The sequence below is a fragment of the Ranitomeya imitator genome, chromosome 1 (assembly GCF_032444005.1).
Source record: "Ranitomeya imitator isolate aRanImi1 chromosome 1, aRanImi1.pri, whole genome shotgun sequence".
Classification (NCBI taxonomy): Eukaryota; Metazoa; Chordata; class Amphibia; order Anura; family Dendrobatidae; genus Ranitomeya; species Ranitomeya imitator.
This window is the reverse complement of record NC_091282.1, coordinates 384,306,305-384,326,870: the sequence shown is the minus strand read 5'-3', so window position 1 is coordinate 384,326,870 and position 20,566 is coordinate 384,306,305. Positions and strand designations below refer to the sequence as shown.

General features: G+C 42.1%; 1 protein-coding gene across 1 annotated transcript in view; it reads right to left on the bottom strand.

Annotated features, from left to right (window-relative positions):
* The window catches only part of ERCC6L2 (ERCC excision repair 6 like 2), a 271,617-nt gene that overhangs the window by 45,868 nt on the left and 205,183 nt on the right, over positions 1–20,566 (bottom strand). The window contains exons 16-17 of the mRNA XM_069762035.1: positions 4,036–4,903; positions 3,168–3,322 (exon numbers count right to left, since the gene is read on the bottom strand). Coding sequence (XP_069618136.1) covers positions 3,168–3,322; positions 4,036–4,903 — 1,023 coding nt within the window. The remainder of the gene's footprint in view (positions 1–3,167; positions 3,323–4,035; positions 4,904–20,566) is intronic.

Genomic DNA, 20,566 nt, shown 5'->3' with positions numbered 1-20,566 from the left:
ATGGGCAGGATTTCCAGCGCGCTTACCGGAAGCGCGAGTTAAATGCCGCTGTCAGAGATTGACAGCGGTATTAAACAGGTTAACAGCCGTGGGTGAATCGCGATTCCACCCGCAGCTGTTAGTGGCACATGTCAGCTGTTCAAAACAGCTGACATGTGTTGGGAAAGATGTGGGCTCAGCGCCGGAGCCCACATCAAAGGGAGGGATTCCTTAAAAAAATGCAAAATTACTGCGACTGTGTGCTGTGGGAATTCGCCAGTCTCTGAGCCCAGACCGGAGGGTATGTATGTGTCATACACACTCCCGCGACCAGTGGACGTGGACATGCCCCAACTAGAGGCCGCAGCCTCACTCCACACAAGTGTAAGGCCGCGTCCACTGGATGGGTTCTGGCCAGGAGTATGTATAACTTATACATACTGTCCAGTTCTGGCTCAGAAACGGACGAATCCCCGCATCACGCAGTGCATGCACTGGGCATTCATAAGTCTGCAGTCCCACAGAGTGACTGCAGACTTATTGATTTGGACAGGACATCTCTTTTAACGTTGAATAACTATTTCTACAACTAACCAAGTAACATTTTGCCAGTACATAAGACTGAACACCCCTTTCATAAACGTTTTTAGAGAAGATACATTTAGGAAAATGAAAGCAGCAGACTGGATGAATGAGAAATGATTATTTACAAGACAGCCTTCTGTATATCCAGCATTAGTAGCACCCTGCATATATAATGATGACAGCAAGCTTAGTGCTTTCATTTACACCACACTGCAATAACATAAAGAGGGGTTTACTAATAATCCAGCTTTTACTACAAAGCATCCTGTTATCCGTCTGTCAGGAAGAGAGCCAAGTGTCTGTCATCCAGTTAGAAGGATTAGGCTCTTCTTTTCTAGCGATCCTTGTTCCGATTTATAAGAAGTCTAGATATGGTTTCTGAGTGCTGAGCTCCCTCCGCACCTTGGCTTGAGCGCTTACTACGGAGGTCGCATGTGACAAGCTGGTAGGAAACAGAGAGGACTGCAACCTTCCCCCCTTTCGGTCACCACATTTCAGTTGCCATGGTAATTAATCCGAAATTGAATGGTTGTCTTTGTACATTTCTTTTCAGCAAAACTTTATGTAAACTTAAACGAAAATCAAGCAACTGATTGAAAAAACTTGTATATGAGTGTCGGGTACAGTACTGAGGTTGTGACCAACGGGCCTTGTATATTTGAGTAGTAATGTAATACTGACTCAGGATAAACTCTTTTTCCATAATGCTCCTCGGGCTCGTAACTAATGATTCTATGGAGACTTTGCTTCAGTAAGACACTCTGACTTTTTCTGTAGTAGGGAGAAGGCTCCTGTAACATTATACCTGTATGTCTTTAAAGGGAACATACCAATTTAATAATGATGGCCAAACTCCAGGCAGCATGAATCAGATCCTGGCTATGAAAACATAGTTTACAGGGAACTTGTCGCAAGCCTTTTGCTACCCCACCTGTAACCAGCACGATGTTTTGATTCTAGTGATGTGTCACTTACTGAGCTGTTTGCTGCAGGTTTGCTGAAATCACTACTTTATCTGCTGTAGACCTACCATTTCTCTGAATGCAGAGCTCTGTATAACCAGACCCCCTACCCCGGATACCACTGGCAGCCTTCTGTGTACACTGTGAAGTTGCCAATTAGTGGTGGGGGTGGGGTATTACAAAGTGTGAAGGACTACACAGAAACAGCTTTACTAGTCCTCTAGTGATAATCTAAAGGTACCATCACACATAACGATTTCTTTAACGATATCGTTGCTTTTTGTGACGTAGCAACGATATCGTTAACGAAATCGTTATGTGTGACAGCGACCAACGATCAGGCCCCTGCTGGGAGATCGTTGGTCGCTGGGAGTGATCAGGACCTTTTTTTTGGTCGCTGTCATCGCTGAATCGGCGTGTGTGACGCCGATCCAGCGATGTGTTCACTGGTAACCAGGGTAAATATCGGGTTACTAAGTGCAGGGCTGCGCTTAGTAACCCGATATTTACCCTGGTTACCATTGTAAATGTAAAAAAAAAAACACTACATACTCACATTCTGGTGTCTGTCACATCCCTCGCCGTCAGCTTCCCGCACTGACTGTGAGCCCTGGCTAGCCGTAAAGCACAGCGGTGACGTCACCGCTGTGCTCTGCTTTACGGCCGGCCCTCACAGTCAGTGTGGGAAGCTGACGGCGAGGGATGTGACAGACACCAGAATGTGAGTATGTAGTGTTTTTTTTTTTTACATTTACAATGGTAACCAGGGTAAATATCGGGTTACTAAGCGCAGCCCTGCGCTTAGTAACCCGATGTTTACCCTGGTTACCCGGGGACTTCGGCATCGTTGGTCGCTGGAGAGCTGTCTGTGTGACAGAGCTCCAGCGACCACACAACGACTTACCAACGATCACGGCCAGGTCGTATCGCTGGTCGTGATCGTTGGTAAATCGTTAAGTGTAACGGTACCTTAATGCTGATCAAAACTGCAGCAAGTAGCCCAGTAAGTGACACGTTATGCTGCTGACACATTTGGGAAAATCTGGTGACAGATTCTCTTGCATGATCCAAATGGGGCCTATAGTTAGAGATGAGACTAGTCCCTTAACTCCGCCGCCCAATTAATTCACCTCTCCCCTCGCTACTTCTCCGAATCTGCCACTCCCTTCACTGGCTTCTAATTTTCCAGCAAATAAAGTTTAAATGACTAACAATGACTTACAAGTCTCTCCATAATGTTTCTCCCTGCACATCTCCAAACTAAGCTAATAACTTCCCACATGTAGTCTTTGATGTTCACGTGACCCCTTTCTCTCCTCCACCACATTTGTAAGTATCTCCCCAACCAACCCCTATCAAGATTTTTCCCAATCATCCCCATCATCTGGAATTGAGTTCCTCAGCATGTCCAATTGTCTTCCACAAATCAAACCTTTAGACACAAGGGGACCCAGTTAAAATAAAAATACACTTGCCTCCCGGACAGCACATATCAGCGCTGTGTCTTCCAGTGGTCATAAGTTATTATGTCACATAACCGCTGCAGCCAGCCACGAGAGGCTGCATCCATCAGTGCTCTGTCAGAATGAAGAGTAGTGGACAATCCCATATAATCACCTAACAAAAAGCTGATTCTCTTACCTCCACTGGTTGCGCTGTTACATTGGCCGGAAGCTGGGAAAACTGATTAAACTCAAAAACATCTCGTACCGCCCAACGACTCATGTGATTCTCTGCTTTGCTTGATCCAACCACTTTTTGATTTGAATGAATATAGGCAACTTCTGCAACTCCATCTAAGTGAGATAAATCTTGTAAAGCCAGTTGGAAACACCACTTTTGTCACTTTAACGAAGTTATGATGGAGTGATGAAATAGTTATAAAATTAGAGAAAATTGTCAACGGAAAATAAACAAAAACAAACTAACTTTCAGATATATTCTTGAGACTTGTCACAAGATGTAATTTACTGGAATTTGTGCCCTTTTTCCTTAACCTTCCACCAACTGGTAGAATTAAGAGATTTTGATGCTCATGATATTTCTATGAAAGGATGGATGACAGCTGCATGTACCATACAGAGGACAACTAATCACTCAGATTTGGGATTTTTATCACCGCTAGACCCTCATGTTTTTTAGATGGCTTCAAGAACTGTATACTATTTTTGCTTCGACTTGTGTCAACAGTAGCAGGTAATGTAAAAACGATGCTATATTCATTTTCTTAATGCCTATATTTAAGAACTGGGTAGGGATGACGTGTAGTCTGACAAAGGAAATAAAAATGCTGGCGTTCCTTAAGCCAGAAATGTTACTCCAGTCCCTGATTGGAGTAATATTTCTGGTGAGGCACATACCACTGATAAGATGCGCTAATCTTAATCAATGGAGGCCCAAGTCTATTGTAAAAGAACAACAATAAATATACATACAGTAGCTAAGATAGCAATAAGTTAATTATTGGATTTCAAAACTCAAAAGATTAGCAAAATTGTAGAATAATTACCTAAAATTTGATCTAGAGTCCCCATATTCTCCTTTTGAATTTTGTTCTCTGAGACACAGTGATCTTCATTTTTCCTTCTAAACACTGAATTTTGTGTTCTAACCTTTCTGGTTTTCGGCGTCTGCTCTTCATTGTCAATACACATCATCTTGCTCTGAAGCGGATCATCATCAGATGAGGAAAATGATTCTATTGTTTGAGAATTTCGTTCTGTGTCCATATTTCTATGGCAATGCTCATATTTTAGGATTGATTGATCTGACAAAGATTTATTTGGTATTTCAATGTCATCAGACTCCTCACTAATGCAATCATTACTGGAGTCTGTGGCTTGTTGGATACTGTTATTTATAGCTGGAGACTTGGATTTTCCAGACTTTGGAAGCATTGTTCTTCTGTTTTTATGGACTTGTGTGGGAAAGACAATGTTATCACTCTCATCAGAGCTACTAGTAGCTTCCACCACTGCACGGATGGCTTTTGGAAACTTTATGTTTCTATGGACTGAGGAATCTGACTCGTCACCAGAGTCAGAAGAAATGTTCCGGTCAGTCTTGTTGACCCGCTTCTTTGCATAGTTCTGAAAAGTCACCGATTTGCTTTGTTTGCCATCACTTAATTTTCTAGTAGAGTTGTCAGATAGTTCTGCGTTTTTGTCCTGGTCTCCTGGTCCTTTCTGCAGCAGTGCTGAAAATCCGCATTGCTGTAGGGTAAGCTGTTTACCATTTTCAGCATTTACAGAGATTTTGTTGCATTTCTTGTTTGCTTCCCTAATACCATCATCACTGTCACTACTGAAATCAAAGGTTTCCTTCTCAACCTGCCGATTGGACTTTACATTCCTGATTTCTTCACTGTCATCAGCCTCCTGAAAATACATTACATTGTGTAAGGAAATAGACAATGAAGCAAAAAAAAACAAAACATCACAAATGCCAAAAATATGGGAAAAAGGTCAGTTTCATGGTCGGAGTACAAACTGTCCTCGACAGCCTCACATATGTTGCATTTGGGTCCAGTGACCCGTGGCCAGTCTGTACTCACACCACGTACACAAGATGTGTGAAACCGACCCTCGAAAAATGAATTTTTACTTTTAATTAACAAGCACTTTTAACTTGATGGATCGAGGATGGTGTTGTAGCTGTAGCTCAAGCATTTTTTCTATCTGAGTGAAGAATTTTTTTTTTAACAGTGAAAAAATAAAAGTCAAATAATAGTTTTCAAAAAACGAACTCGAAGAGTAAAGAAAAAACCTAAATATTACATACTCTCTTTTTCCATTCTGTTTTACATTTCATGATACATAAGGTAAATGAAAGATTGTAGCACACCTAAAAACATAAAGCTGTCTTTGCGAAAGCAAAAAAACTATCTTTACATCTAAGAATAAAATATTTTGATCCAATCATGTTTCCTGGCAAGTAGTATAATTCATATCATGGAATCATTTATCTTAAATTCACTCTTCCAACTTTTTAAGTTATGAGACTTTTCTATCTAAACAACATTTCGGGGCCAAAACACTACATAATCAAGTTATTTGCTAGAAAAACATACTGCCGGGGTGGGCCAAAACATCAGCGAGCTAGACGCCAAATGCTATGGGGAAAAGTCACTATTAGGCACGCTCAATAATGCTGTTTACCAGCAAAGACTTCCCTTATTAGTGCAACTGTGGGAAAAGGCAAATTGCCTCTTCAAAAGAGAACTTGAACTCTATTGCGCCACTTGTTGGACGCAGCAATCCTACAAGTCACAATCGACCCTTGAACGGGTCTTGTAATATGACTTAAGGTAAAAGCCAAATCACAATCTCAATGTTATTGAAGAAATCTACCATTATTACAAAATGTGAGACACATGTAAGAAATTTATTTCCAACAGTATAATGTAACAACCAATGTTTCCATGATCTTGGCACAACGTGGAAGGTCCGGTGAGGCGTGACATCATTACACGGTGCCATGCTTTACAAACGGAGAATAACAGTACGTTTAGAACATCTAATACTTTTGCCTCTCATTCTTTTTTTCTAGTGGATATTTTGTGTTCTAAAAATAATAAATGCACCCAAAGGTAATCTTTTTTATCTAAAACAAATATATAAATTCTCTTTTCCTCCAAAACTAAATTTAAAGTTTAGAATAGGGAGACGTGCCAAGGTACTGATATGGTAAGGAAAGTGCTCAGGAGCGATTAGATTTTACCATTGTGGATGTTCAAACAAATATATTTTCATAAAGCGCAATAAACGTGTCCAAGAAAAGCAAGAAAAATATAACAGGAACTTTATGGTAACTCTTAAAGGGTTTGTCTAATGTTTCTTCAGACACGCACCACTTCTCTACCACCCGGCTTCCAGCTTGTCAGGGACAGTGTGCTCCCGAAGACTGATTGTTCCAACTAGTGGCATTATGGCTGTGTGTGTATTTAGCTTGTGGCAAAGATAAATAGTAATGATCAGTGGGTGGCATGATGCACATTACCATGTTACAAGCAGAGGCAGCGTAGCTTGTGGCAAAGATACATAGTAATGATCACTGGGTGGCATGATGCACATTCCCATGTTACAAGCAGAGGCAGCTAATCTTGTGGCAAAGATACATAGTAATGATCAGTGGGTGTCATGATGCACATTCCCATGTTACAAGCAGAGGCAGCTTATCTTGTGGCAAAGATACATAGTAATGATCAGTTGGTGGCATGATGGGGAGTGGCAACAAAGCTGGACAAATCCAGGATCTGGCTGGCCTCACATCTGTGCTTGCAAGCAATATAGCAAATATCTTGCAAGTGTGTTTACCTTGCCTGGAAACTGGCCACCTCTTATTAGACTGCAGATGTGAGTTATAACCTAGTCAACAAGCAGCTAAATGGGTATTCACATTTCCAAGATAGTATCCCAATATGTAGTAGATGTAGTAATAATAATAATATTAGCAAATACGTCCAATGAGAAATGTACTATCGTTTTTCTGATTGCTATGTCACTTTCCTCATGTGCAGACATTGCGGGACCTTAGGTATCCATGGTTATGACCAATGATGTAGTGACAGTTAGCTAGTTGCTAGTGGTCGTAACTATGGATACGTAACTTCCGGCAATGTCTGCACATAAGGAAAGAGGCATAGCGAATTAGAAAAAACTATACTACATTTCTAATTATAATTGGCGGTATCCTTATATATTATTTCTAAACACTCTTTTTTGGTGATTACTTAGTATCTTTGTTTATACTGCACCCATGCACACAAATGATACACCATTTGAAAGGTGAACTTGCTCCCTTCAGCAAGAAAATAGCCAAACAAACCACACATCCACGATGTGATCACAAAATACAGTTTAAACATTAATTTTCATAAACCTGCAGTAAGGAAAAATGACCTGCAGGTGGCACCAGACTACCACAAAGCTGCTTACAGACATCACAAACAAGTCCAGATTACACACTTCACTGCAGGTGAGTCACATATGCAAACACATTTGGAAACATGCACTGCTTATTCTATTGGAAACATGCACAGCCTATTGTACATTTAAAGCTGCATTTGGAGCATAGACCTGACATTGTTTGGGTTTGGAATTACTTTACAGGATGACTAGGAAGAGGCGTATAAAAAGCAGGACTCGAGGCAGGCCAACACGAACGAGACGTCCCAGAACTCTTCAGACACCATCTCAACGAACATGAAACAGGCTACAACCTCATGAACAAAGGCAACAAAGACATGAAAACCATAGAAAGGTTCAACAGAAGCACAGAAAACAGATAGTGAAGCAGCGTAGAACACTACTGCAAAAGCACTGTATTGATTTAGTTCTACCTGATTACTTCCTGCGTCTACAAGACATCTGTGCAAGGAGGTGCCAACATTCCCTTCCAAAGACATACCGTTTTACTCGTTTATTATTTCCAGACAATTAAGTTAAAACCCACAGTGTTGGGCGTATGGATAAAGTATGTCCACATTGTTCAGCAAAGCTCTATTTAGGTGAAGTCGGTCGTGACTCGTGACCAATCTGCTTCCATTTGTTGCCACAAGGGAAAGGTTCAATGACATGCCATTACTGTTTGTAAAGAACTTCAGACACTTACTGAAAAGAATGATCATGCTCAAAACTATTTGCAAAAAATACAGTTCAATTGAACTCTGTCAATATTCCTGGCAGGGGGCCATATTGTTTCAAAATACATGGCCAGGTTTATCACATGGTGGGAAGTTTACAACCACCTGAAGGGGTTAACCCAACTTACGTAGGCCTTTTCATTCTCAAATTTGATGCTGCGTTGCAGCATTGTATTGGCATTCCAGCCAATAGAAAATGCCGACAAGATTTAATGGTAAATTGCAAACAATGCTAACACACCATAACGAGATTTTATAACAGCGATATTTTATATTGCTAAGACATTTTTTGGCCTCTACTTATCAAACCACTTTTTTGTATTAATAATATACGGTACATATATAAATAACTGTCTGTGCTCATCATGTCATTAAATACATTTACATTTGACCAGCTTGCTTTTTTGGAAATTGCCTGCGTCCCCGACAACCAAAGTGCAAAAATTTTGCACGGACCAACTAGTCTGCTAATATTATTATTATTACACCTACTGCATACTGGGATAGGATCTTGGAGATTGGAATACCCCTTTAACTACAGTATAACATGAAAAATACCTCCATTCTTGAGAACTTTCAATAAGAGGTAACATACAAAACTGTAACAGCAACCTTAGTTTTACCAATAGATTGCTACAATGTATTTCAATGTCCAATCATTAAAGGTGCCTTGTGGTAATAGAATATTGATGACTTGGTCTCAATATTAGATCAGTGGGGGTTTCACGCCCCTTCAATCAGCTGATTGATGTGGCTGTAGCACAATGGAAAAGGCACAGCTCCATACATTGTGTAGAGGATAATGCTGCTCCCTTTTATTCCTTATTACAGAACTAGCTTTTTTTTTGGGGGGGGGGAACTTCCAAGCATGCAGTGCATTAGAGGTGGTGTCCCAGTTACGACATGTGACCTCTGCAGTCAAACACTGGCCTTTTACCATCTACCACGGCATGGCCTCTCTAGACCAGTGATTGCTGCTAGCGGTCACATGTGCTGTACACGGGAAGTCTGTAACAAACGAGGAGATGCGAGGAGAAAGGCAGCGCTGTAGTGAGAGGGACGCCATTGGGGGAAGTTCCAAAGTTACCTGCCTGGTGCCAATTGTTTGAAATACAAAACAGACAATCTCCTTAAAGCCATATTATGATATTGGACAGCGAAGTTTATATATCTAGGAACTAAGAAATCTATGAAAATAAATCCATCATTATGTTCCTCAGAAGATGCCAAACACATAATTTTCAGTTTGTTCTACATCCGCATGACCATGAGGTTGTGACTTTATCCTATGCCAGTGACTCACTTGGGTGAGGTGGTACGACGTGGTCTGTCTGTACATCAAAGCTAGACAAAATATCCTCTCACACATCTGCAAATCTGGCAGAAAATTACATTTGTGGAAGGCAATATTGTCATCTGTTTTGATTTCTAGTAAGTGTGTGTATTTAGCTTGTGGCACAGACACATCGTAATGATCAGCAGGCGGTAAAATGAGGGAGATGCTGTGAATAGAGCACATGAAAGGACCACAGAACCAAATATGCGGACTGACATATTTAAGAGAGCTAATAATAATAATCAAAAAGCATTAGGATTCTTTTAAAACTTATAAAACATCTTCATATTTTTATGAATGAATTTGTTGAATAAAGAAAAAAATTCTACCAATCCAAAAATTAGTAAGCAGCAAGGTAGATATGGTACCAAATTAAAATTTAGCTTTTAATAATAATGTTTAAAAACCTTATAGACAAGAACAACAGGACAAACATAAATTACAAAAACTACAACTGATACTATATATACACCTAGACTATATGTCTGTTCCTCATAGGTGTATACAAAACTACTCAAATGTACTTCAGAGTCACCGGACTCATAGACACTTACATTGATCTTTGGCCTCATGCAGCTATTCATCTATATTCTCAACAACCAGCACAGTCTAGGTATAATGAATAGGTATCACATAATACATGACAGCCATAAACATAAAAGGAGATATTCTGAGGTATTGGAACAGTCTCACCCAGATAGTGTGCGTTGATTTCACCTGGTCTCTCACGGACGGTTCCACACAGATGCCTCAAATCGATCCCAAAAAAATGTGGGGAAACGGGTATAACTCAGCCCCCGTACAATAAGTGGTCACGGGGATAAAAATTCTGATGCACTTATATTCCAATAGTGGGTCCTTAATTGTACGGGGGCTGAGTTATACCCGTTTCCCCACATTTTTTTGGGATCGATTTGAGGCATCTGTGTGGAACCGTCCGTGAGAGACCAGGTGAAATCAACGCACACTATCTGGGTGAGACTGTTCCAATACCTCAGCATATCTCCTTTTATGTTTATGGCTGTCATGTATTATGTGATACCTATTCATTATACCTAGACTGTGCTGGTTGTTGAGAATATAGATGAATAGGCAAACAGGAAAAAAAATCCAGCTTCCAAAAATATCAAGATTTATTGAGGATAAAATCCAAAGTCCAATGACATGGTTCACAGGAGAATGAGTAGCAGCAGGCTACGCGTTTCGAACAATGAGTTCTTTTTCAAAGCTTTGAAAAAGAACTCATTGTTCGAAACGCGTAGCCTGCTGCTACTCATTCTCCTGTGAACCATGTCATTGGACTTTGGATTTTATCCTCAATAAATCTTGATATTTTTGGAAGCTGGATTTTTTTTCCTGTTTGCCTTATCGTTCCACGTGATGACTGCACGGTATCCAGGCTTCCCCACAATAAATGCCTAATAGGTGAGCTGGTTTTTCACTATTTTTCCTAATATAGATGAATAGCTGCATGAGGCCAAAGATCAATGCTTTAGTATTGCTCAAATTGTAAGTGTCTATGAGTCCGGTGACTCTGAAGTGCATTTGAGTAGTTTTGGATACACCTATGAGGAACAGACATATAGTCTAGGTGTATATATAGTATCAGTTGTAGTTTTTGTAATATAAGTTTGTCCTGTTGTTCTTGTCTATAAGGTTTTTAAACATTATTATTAAAAGCTAAATTTTAATTAATTAATTTGGTACCATATCTACCTTGCTGCTTACTAATGAATTTGTTGAAGCAAAACTCACACAAACAGTAACTATGCATTTGTATTATTCATTTGCTTCTTAAATACAAAGTTAGACAACTTGGTAAATTGTTTTCCTTTTAAAAATGTCTACCATTTTGCTTCTGCAATGTCTATAAGTCCTTTATTCTGTAGCTAAGTGAATAAAAATGTAACACATCCATCATAGCCCTGCTCCTTATTCTGAGGGCTCTCTGCTCCCATCACCCTATTCTCAGTGTTAAGGTACCTTCACACATAACGATATTGTTAACGATATCGTTGCTATTTGTGACGTAGCAACGATATCGTTAATGAAATCGTTATATGTGACAGCGACCAACGATCAGGCTCCTGCTGGGAGATCGTTGGTCGCTGAATAAAGTCCAGAACTTTATTTCGTCGCTGGACTCCCTGGAGACATCGCTGGATCGGCGTGTGTGACACCGATCCAGCGATGTCTTCACTGGTAACCAGGGTAAACATCGGGTAACTAAGCGCAGGGCCGCGCTTAGTAACCCGATGTTTACCCTGGTTACCATGCTAAAAGTAAAAAAAAAAAAAACACTAGATACTTACCTAACGCTGTCTGTCCTCCAGCGCTGTGCTCTGCTCTCCTCCTGTACTGGCTGTGAGCCGGAAAGCAGAGCGGTGACGTCACCGCTCTGCTTTCCGGCTCACAGCCAGTACAGGAGGAGAGCAGAGAAGCAGAGCGCAGCGCTGGAGGACAGACAGCGGTAGGTAAGTATCTAGTGTTTGTTTTTTTTTACTTTTAGCATGGTAACCAGGGTAAACATCGGGTTACTAAGCGCGGCCCTGCGCTTAGTTACCCGATGTTTACCCTGGTTACTGGCATCGTTGGTCGCTGGAGAGCGGTCTGTGTGACAGCTCTCCAGCGACCAAACAGCGACGCTGCAGCGATCCGGATCGTTGTCTGTATCGCTGCAGCGTCGCTTAATGTGAAGGGGCCTTTAGAGACAGCAGGAAAAAAGGTTGAATACAGATCTGCAGTGGAAAGCGAAGGAAGTATCTCAGGGAGGGAAGAGAAAGCTGGCAAGGAGGAAAGGACATGGAGGAACTAAGAACAGTTTTGGAGCTGTACGGATGTATAAAAGCAAGTGAAGTTTTACAAATTTGAATTTTTATGCCTTTAAATCACAGAGATATATCACACAAAATACTTAATAAGTAACATTTCCCACATGTCTACTTTACATCAGCACAATTTTGGAACCAACATTTTTTTTTGTTAGGGAGTTATAAGGGTTAAAAGTTGACCATCAATTTCTCATTTTTACAACACCATTTTTTTTTAGGGACCACATCACATTTGAAGTCACTTTGAGGGGTCTATATGATAGAAAATACCCAAGTGTGACACCATTCTAAAAACAGCACACCCCAAGGTGCTCAAAACCACATTCAAGAAGTTTATTAACCCTTCAGGTGTTTCACATGAATTTTTGGAATGTTTAACAAAAAATGAACATTTAACTTTTCTTCACAAAAAATTACTTCAGCTCCAATTTGTTTTATTTTACCAAGGGTAACAGGAGAAATTGGACCCCAAAAGTTGTTGTGCAATTTGTCCTGAGTACTCTGATACCCCATATGTGGGGGAAAACCACTGTTTGGGCGCATGGCAGAGCTCGGAAGAGAAGGAACCATTTGACTTTTCAATGGAAAATTGACTGGAATTGAGAAAGGACGCCATGTCGTGTTTGGAGAGCCCCTGATGTGCCTCAACATTGAAATCCCCCACAAGTGACACCATTTTGGAAAGTAGACCCCCTAAGGAACTTATCTAGATGTGTGGTGAGCACTTTGACTCACCAAGTGCTTCACAGAAGTTTATAATGTAGAGCCGTAAAAATAAAAAGATCATATTTTTTCTCAAAAATGATCTTTTCGCCCTCAATGTTTTATTTTCCCAAGGCTAACAGAAGAAATTGGACCCCAAAAGTTGTTCTGCAATTTGTCCTGGGCTGATACCCCATATGTGGGGGTAAACCATTGTTTGGGCGCATGGCAGAGCTCGGAAGGGAAGGAGCGCCGTTTGACTTTTCAATGCAAAATTGGCTGGAATTGAGATCAGACGCCATGTCGCATTTGGAGAGCCCCTGATATGCCTAAACAGTGGAAATCCCCCAATTCTAACTGAAACCCTAACCCAAACACACCCCTAACCCTAATACCAACCCTAATGATAACCACACCCCTAACCTGAACACGCCCCTAACCCTAATCCCAACCATACCCCTAACCCCAACACACCCCTAACCCTAATCCCAACCCTAACCACACCCCTAATTCCTACACACCCTTAACCCTAGTCCCAACCATAACCCTAACCACACCCCTAACCCTGACATACCCCTAACCCTAATCCCAACCGTAAATGTAATCCAAACCCTATTCCTAACTTTAGCCCCAACCCTAACAGTAACTTTAGCCCTAACTCTAACCCCAACCCTAACCCTAACTTTAGCCCCAACCCTAACCCTAATGGGAAAATGGAAATAAATATTTTTTTTATTTTATTATTTTTCCCTAAGGGGGTGATGAAAGGGGGTTTGATTTACTATTTATAGCTGGTGTTTTAGCAGATTTTTATGATTGTCAGCTGTCACACACTAAAAGACGCTTTTTATTGCAAAAATAGTTTTTGCGTCTCCACATTTTGAGAGCTATAATTTTTCCATATTTTGGTCCACAGGGTCATGTGAGGTCTTGTTTTTTGTGGAACGAGTTAAAGTTTTTATAGGTACCATATTCGGGCATGTGACATTTTTTTATCGCTTTATATTCCGATTTATGTGAGGCAGAATGACCAAAAACCAGCAATTCATGAATTTCTTTTGGAGGGCGTTCATACCGTTCCACGTTTGGTAAAATTGATAAAGCAGTTTTATTTTTCGGGTCAGTATGATTACAGGGATACCTCATTTATATCATTTTTTAATGTTTTGGCGCTTTTATACAATAAAAATTATTTTATATAAAAAATAATTATTTTTGAATCGCTTTATTCTGAGACTATAACTTTTTTATTTTTTCGCTGATGATGCTGTATGGCGGCTCGTTTTTGCGGGACAAGATGATCAGCGGTACTATGTTTTTTTATATCCCCCTTTTTGATCGCATGTTATTCCACATTTTGTTTGGCGGTATGATAATAAAGCGTTGCTTTTTTTTGTTTTTATGGTGTTCACTGAAGGGGTTAACTAGTTGGACAGTTTTATAAGTCGGGTCGTTATGGAAACGGCGATATTAAATATGTGTACTTTTATTGTTTTTTCTTATTTAGACAAAGAAATGTATTTATTGGAACAATATATATTTTTTTCTTTATTTAGGATATTTTTTTTTTACACGTGTAAATATTTTTTTTTTACGTGTTTACTTTGTCCCAGGGGGGAACATGACTATATAGTGTCAGATCGCTGATCTGACACTTTGCAGCGCACTGTGTCAGATCAGCGATCTGACAGGCACTGCAGGGACGCTTTCCGGCGCCTGATCTGAGCAGGCCTGTTATGTATGCTAATGACAGGTGTTATGAAGGCAATCCAGAAACACAGTGTGCTTAGCGATCAGAGCGCACACAGTGATCTGACAAATACCCAAAAATACAAGAACGAGCTCTGAGACGTGGAAACTCTGTAGACTGCACACCTGATCCTATCCTAAACACAACTAAAAGCGGCTGTGGATTGCGCCTAACAACTACCTAGGCAACTCGGCACAGCCTAAGAAACTAGCTAGCCTGAAGATAGAAAAATAGGCCTGACTTGCCCCAGAGAAATTCCCCAAAGGAAAAGGCAGCCCCCCACATATAATGACTGTGAGTAAGATGAAAAGACAAAACGTAGGGATGAAATAGATTCAGCAAAGTGGGGCCCGATATTCTAGGACAGAGCGAGGACAGTAAAGCGAACTTTGCAGTCTACAAAAAACCCTAAAGCAAAACCACGCAAAGGGGGCAAAAAAACCCACCGTGCCGAACTAACGGCACGGCGGTACACCCTTTGCGTCTCAGAGCTTCCAGCAAAACAAAAGACAAGCTGGACAGAAAAAAAGCAACAAAAAAGCAAAAAGCACTTAGCTATACAGAGCAGCAGGTCACAGGAACAATCAAGAGAAGCTCAGATCCAACACTGAAACATTGACAAGGAGCAAGGATAGCAGCATCAGGCGGAGTTAAGTAATGAAGCAGTAAACGAGCTCACCAGAACACCTGAGGGAGGAAGCTCAGAAGCTGCAGTACCACTTGTGACCACAGGAGTGAATTCAGCCACAGAATTCACAACAGTACCCCCCCCTTGAGGAGGGGTCACCGAACCCTCACCAGAGCCCCCAGGCCGACCAGGATGAGCCGCATGAAAGGCACGAACAAGATCGGAAGCATGAACATCAGAGGCAAAAACCCAGGAATTATCTTCCTGAGCATAACCCTTCCATTTAACCAGATACTGGAGTTTCCGTCTAGAAACACGAGAATCCAAAATCTTCTCCACAATATACTCCAATTCCCCCTCCACCAAAACCGGGGCAGGAGGCTCAACAGATGGAACCATAGGTGCCACGTATCTCCGCAACAACGACCTATGGAATACATTATGTATGGAAAAGGAGTCTGGAAGGGTCAAACGAAAAGACACAGGATTGAGAACCTCAGAAATCCTATACGGACCAATAAAACGAGGTTTAAATTTAGGAGAGGAAACCTTCATAGGAATATGACGAGAAGATAACCAAACCAGATCCCCAACACGAAGTCGGGGACCCACACGGCGTCTGCGATTAGCGAAAAGTTGAGCTTTCTCCTGGGACAAGATCAAATTGTCCACTACCTGAGTCCAGATCTGCTGCAACCTATCCACCACAGAATCCACACCAGGACAGTCCGAAGACTCAACCTGTCCTGAAGAGAAACGAGGATGGAACCCAGAATTGCAAAAAAATGGAGAAACCAAGGTAGCCGAGCTGGCCCGATTATTAAGGGCGAACTCAGCCAACGGCAAAAAGGACACCCAATCATCCTGGTCTGCAGAAACAAAACATCTCAGATATGTTTCCAAGGTCTGATTGGTTCGTTCAGTCTGGCCATTAGTCTGAGGATGGAAAGCCGAGGAAAAGAATAGGTCAATGCCCATCCTACCACAAAAGGCTCGCCAAAACCTTGAAACAAACTGGGAACCTCTGTCAGAAACAATATTCTCAGGAATGCCATGCAACCGAACCACATGCTGAAAGAACAAAGGTACCAAATCAGAGGAGGAAGGCAATTTAGCCAAGGGCACCAGATGGACCATTTTAGAAAAACGATCACAGACCACCCAAATGACTGACATCTTTTGAGAAACGGGAAGGTCAGAAATGAAATCCATCGAAATATGTGTCCAAGGCCTCTTTGGGACCGGCAAGGGCAAAAGCAACCCACTGGCACGAGAACAGCAGGGCTTAGCCCTAGCACAAATCCCACAGGACTGCACAAAAGTACGTACATCCCGTGACAGAGATGGCCACCAGAAGGATCTAGCCACTAACTCTCTGGTACCAAAGATTCCAGGATGACCAGCCAACACCGAACAATGAAGTTCAGAGATAAGTTTATTAGTCCACCTATCAGGGACGAACAGTTTCTCTGCTGGACAACGATCAGGTTTATTCGCCTGAAATTTTTGCAGCACCCGCCGCAAATCAGGGGAGATGGCAGACTCCTTCCTTGAGGATACCCGCTGGCTCAGATAAACCCGGAGAGTCGGGCACAAAACTCCTAGACAGAGCATCCGCCTTCACATTTTTAGAGCCCGGAAGGTACGAAATCACAAAGTCGAAGCGGGCAAAAAATAACGACCAACGGGCCTGTCTAGGATTCAAGCGCTTGGCAGACTCGAGATAAGTCAAGTTCTTATGATCAGTCAATACCACCACGCGATGCTTAGCTCCTTCAAGCCAATGACGCCACTCCTCGAATGCCCACTTCATGGCCAGCAACTCTCGATTGCCCACATCATAATTACGCTCAGCGGGCGAAAACTTCCTGGAAAAGAAAGCACATGGTTTCATCACTGAGCAATCAGAACCTCTCTGTGACAAAACCGCCCCTGCTCCAATCTCAGAAGCATCAACCTCGACCTGGAACGGAAGAGAAACATCTGGCTGACACAACACAGGGGCAGAACAAAAACGACGCTTCAACTCCTGAAAAGCTTCCACAGCAGCAGAAGACCAATTAACCAAATCAGCACCCTTCTTGGTCAAATCGGTCAATGGTTTAGCAATGCTAGAAAAATTACAGATGAAGCGACGATAAAAATTAGCAAAGCCCAGGAACTTTTGCAGACTTTTCAGAGATGTCGGCTGAATCCAATCCTGGATGGCTTGGACCTTAACTGGATCCATCTCGATAGTAGAAGGGGTAAAGATGAACCCCAAAAATGAAACTTTCTGCACACCGAAGAGACACTTTGATCCCTTCACAAACAAAGAGTTAGCACGCAGGACCTGAAAAACCATTCTGACCTGCTTCACATGAGACTCCCAATCATCTGAGAAGATCAAAATGTCATCCAAGTAAACAATCAGGAATTTATCCAGATACTCACGGAAGATGTCATGCATAAAAGACTGAAACACAGATGGAGCATTGGCAAGTCCGAACGGCATCACTAGATACTCAAAATGACCCTCGGGCGTATTGAATGCAGTTTTCCATTCATCTCCTTGCCTGATTCTCACCAGATTATACGCACCACGAAGATCTATCTTAGTGAACCAACTAGCCCCCTTAATCCGAGCAAACAAGTCAGATAACAATGGCAAGGGATACTGAAATTTAACAGTAATCTTATTAAGAAGGCGGTAATCAATACACGGTCTCAGCGAACCATCCTTCTTGGCTACAAAGAAGAACCCTGCTCCCAGTGGTGATGACGATGGGCGAATATGTCCCTTCTCCAGGGATTCCTTCACATAACTGCGCATAGCGGCGTGTTCGGGCACGGATAAATTAAATAATCGACCTTTAGGGAATTTACTACCAGGAATCAAATTGATAGCACAATCACAATCCCTATGCGGAGGTAGAGCATCGGACTTGGGCTCTTCAAATACATCCTGATAATCAGACAAGAACTCTGGGACCTCAGAAGGGGTGGATGACGAAATCGACAAAAATGGAACATCACCATGTACCCCCTGACAACCCCAGCTGGATACCGACATGGAATTCCAATCCAATACTGGATTATGGGTTTGTAGCCATGGCAACCCCAACACGACCACATCATGCAGATTATGCAACACCAGAAAGCGAATAACTTCCTGATGTGCAGGAGCCATGCACATGGTCAGCTGGGCCCAGTATTGAGGTTTATTTTTGGCCAAAGGTGTAGCATCAATTCCTCTCAATGGAATAGGACACCGCAAAGGCTCCAAGAAAAACCCACAACGTTTAGCATAATCCAAATCCATCAGATTCAGGGCAGCGCCCGAATCCACAAACGCCATGACAGAAAACGACGACAAAGAGCATATCAAGGGATTCAAGCTTCAGGAGGCTAATTGGCATATTCCAGGTGCCTTCTGGGAGAAGCGAAGTCTCCCTAAGCTAGAAGATCGTTGGGTACAGCCGGGACCAGCTGCTTCGAAAGCATCACCAAACCAGGGATTCAAGCTTCAGGAGGCTAATTTGCATATTCCAGGTGCCTTCTGGGAGAAGCGAAGTCTCCCTAAGCTAGAAGATCGTTGGGTACAGCCGGGACCAGCTGCTTCGAAAGCATCACCAAACCAATTTTTGCCTGTAGGACATTATTGCAAGAGAGCTTGGCTGAGTAGATTACACAAGAAGGAAAACACACAGCAAGTCAGCAGGATCTAGGAGCAACATGGCAGATGTGACAACCTACATGGTGAGCTGCAGCATGTGCTACATGTTCACAGATCGACCAGAAGAAGAATCCAATTTCACCTGTCAGAAGTGTAGACTAGTGGCCCTTTTAGAAGAAAAGGTGCGGGGTCTGGAAGAAAGAATAGCAACTTTGAAACTCATCAAAGAGAATGAAGACTTTCTAGACAGAACAGAAGCATCTCTACTGGTCACAGAAGGTGCAAAAAGTGTCAGAGAACCTCCAAAAGCAGATGAGTGGAAGCATGTGACCAAAAGAAGCAAGAAGACCATGGAGAAATCACCAACCACACAACTGAAGAACCGATATCAAATCTTTGTAGAGGATGAAGATGGCACACCTAAGAATGAAGCAATACCAGCAAGCAAAAAAGAAAAGGGCAAACAGCAACAAGTGACAGCAAAAAGTACAGCCAAGAAGCAACGAAGAGTGGTGGTGGTGGGAGACTCACTACTGAGAGGCACAGAAGCAGCCATCTGCAGACCGGACATAACTGCAAGAGAAGTATGCTGCCTTCCAGGTGCGATGATCAAGGATGTGACCGATAGGATACCAAAGCTCTTCAGCTCCAAGGACGTCCACCCATTTCTTCTGATACATTTTGGCACCAATGACACGGCAAGGAAGGACCTACCGACAATCTGCAAGGACTTTGAAGAGTTGGGGAAGAAAGTAAAGGAACTGGATGCACAGGTAGTTTTTTCTTCTATCCTTCCAGTAGATGGGCATGGCACCAGGAGATGGAACAGGATCCTTGATGCAAACAACTGGCTAAGACGATGGTGCAGACAACAAGGATTTGGATTCCTGGACCACGGTGTGAATTACTGGTATGATGGACTCCTCGCCAGAGACGGACTACACCTCAACAAACCTGGGAAACACACATTCGCCAGAAGACTCGCTACACTCATCAGGAGGGCGTTAAACTAGAAGAAGGGGGGACGGGAAGAAAAACATTAGACTCGAACAAAGACGACCCAGGAAAACATACTCAGAAGGGAGGTAAGAACATTTCTAAAACAATCCACAGTGAGGAGATTGGAACAAAACAAAATCCTCTAAACTGCATGCTCGCAAACGCCAGAAGCCTGACAAACAAGATGGAAGAACTAGAAGCAGAAATATCTACAGGTAACTTTGACATAGTGGGAATAACCGAGACATGGTTAGATGAAAGCTATGACTGGGCAGTTAACTTACAGGGTTACAGTCTGTTTAGAAAGGATCGTAAAAATCGGAGAGGAGGAGGGGTTTGTCTCTATGTAAAGTCTTGTCTAAAGTCCACTTTAAGGGAGGATATTAGCGAAGGGAATGAGGATGTCGAGTCCATATGGGTTGAAATTCATGGAGGGAAAAATGGTAACAAAATTCTCATTGGGGTCTGTTACAAACCCCCAAATATAACAGAAAGC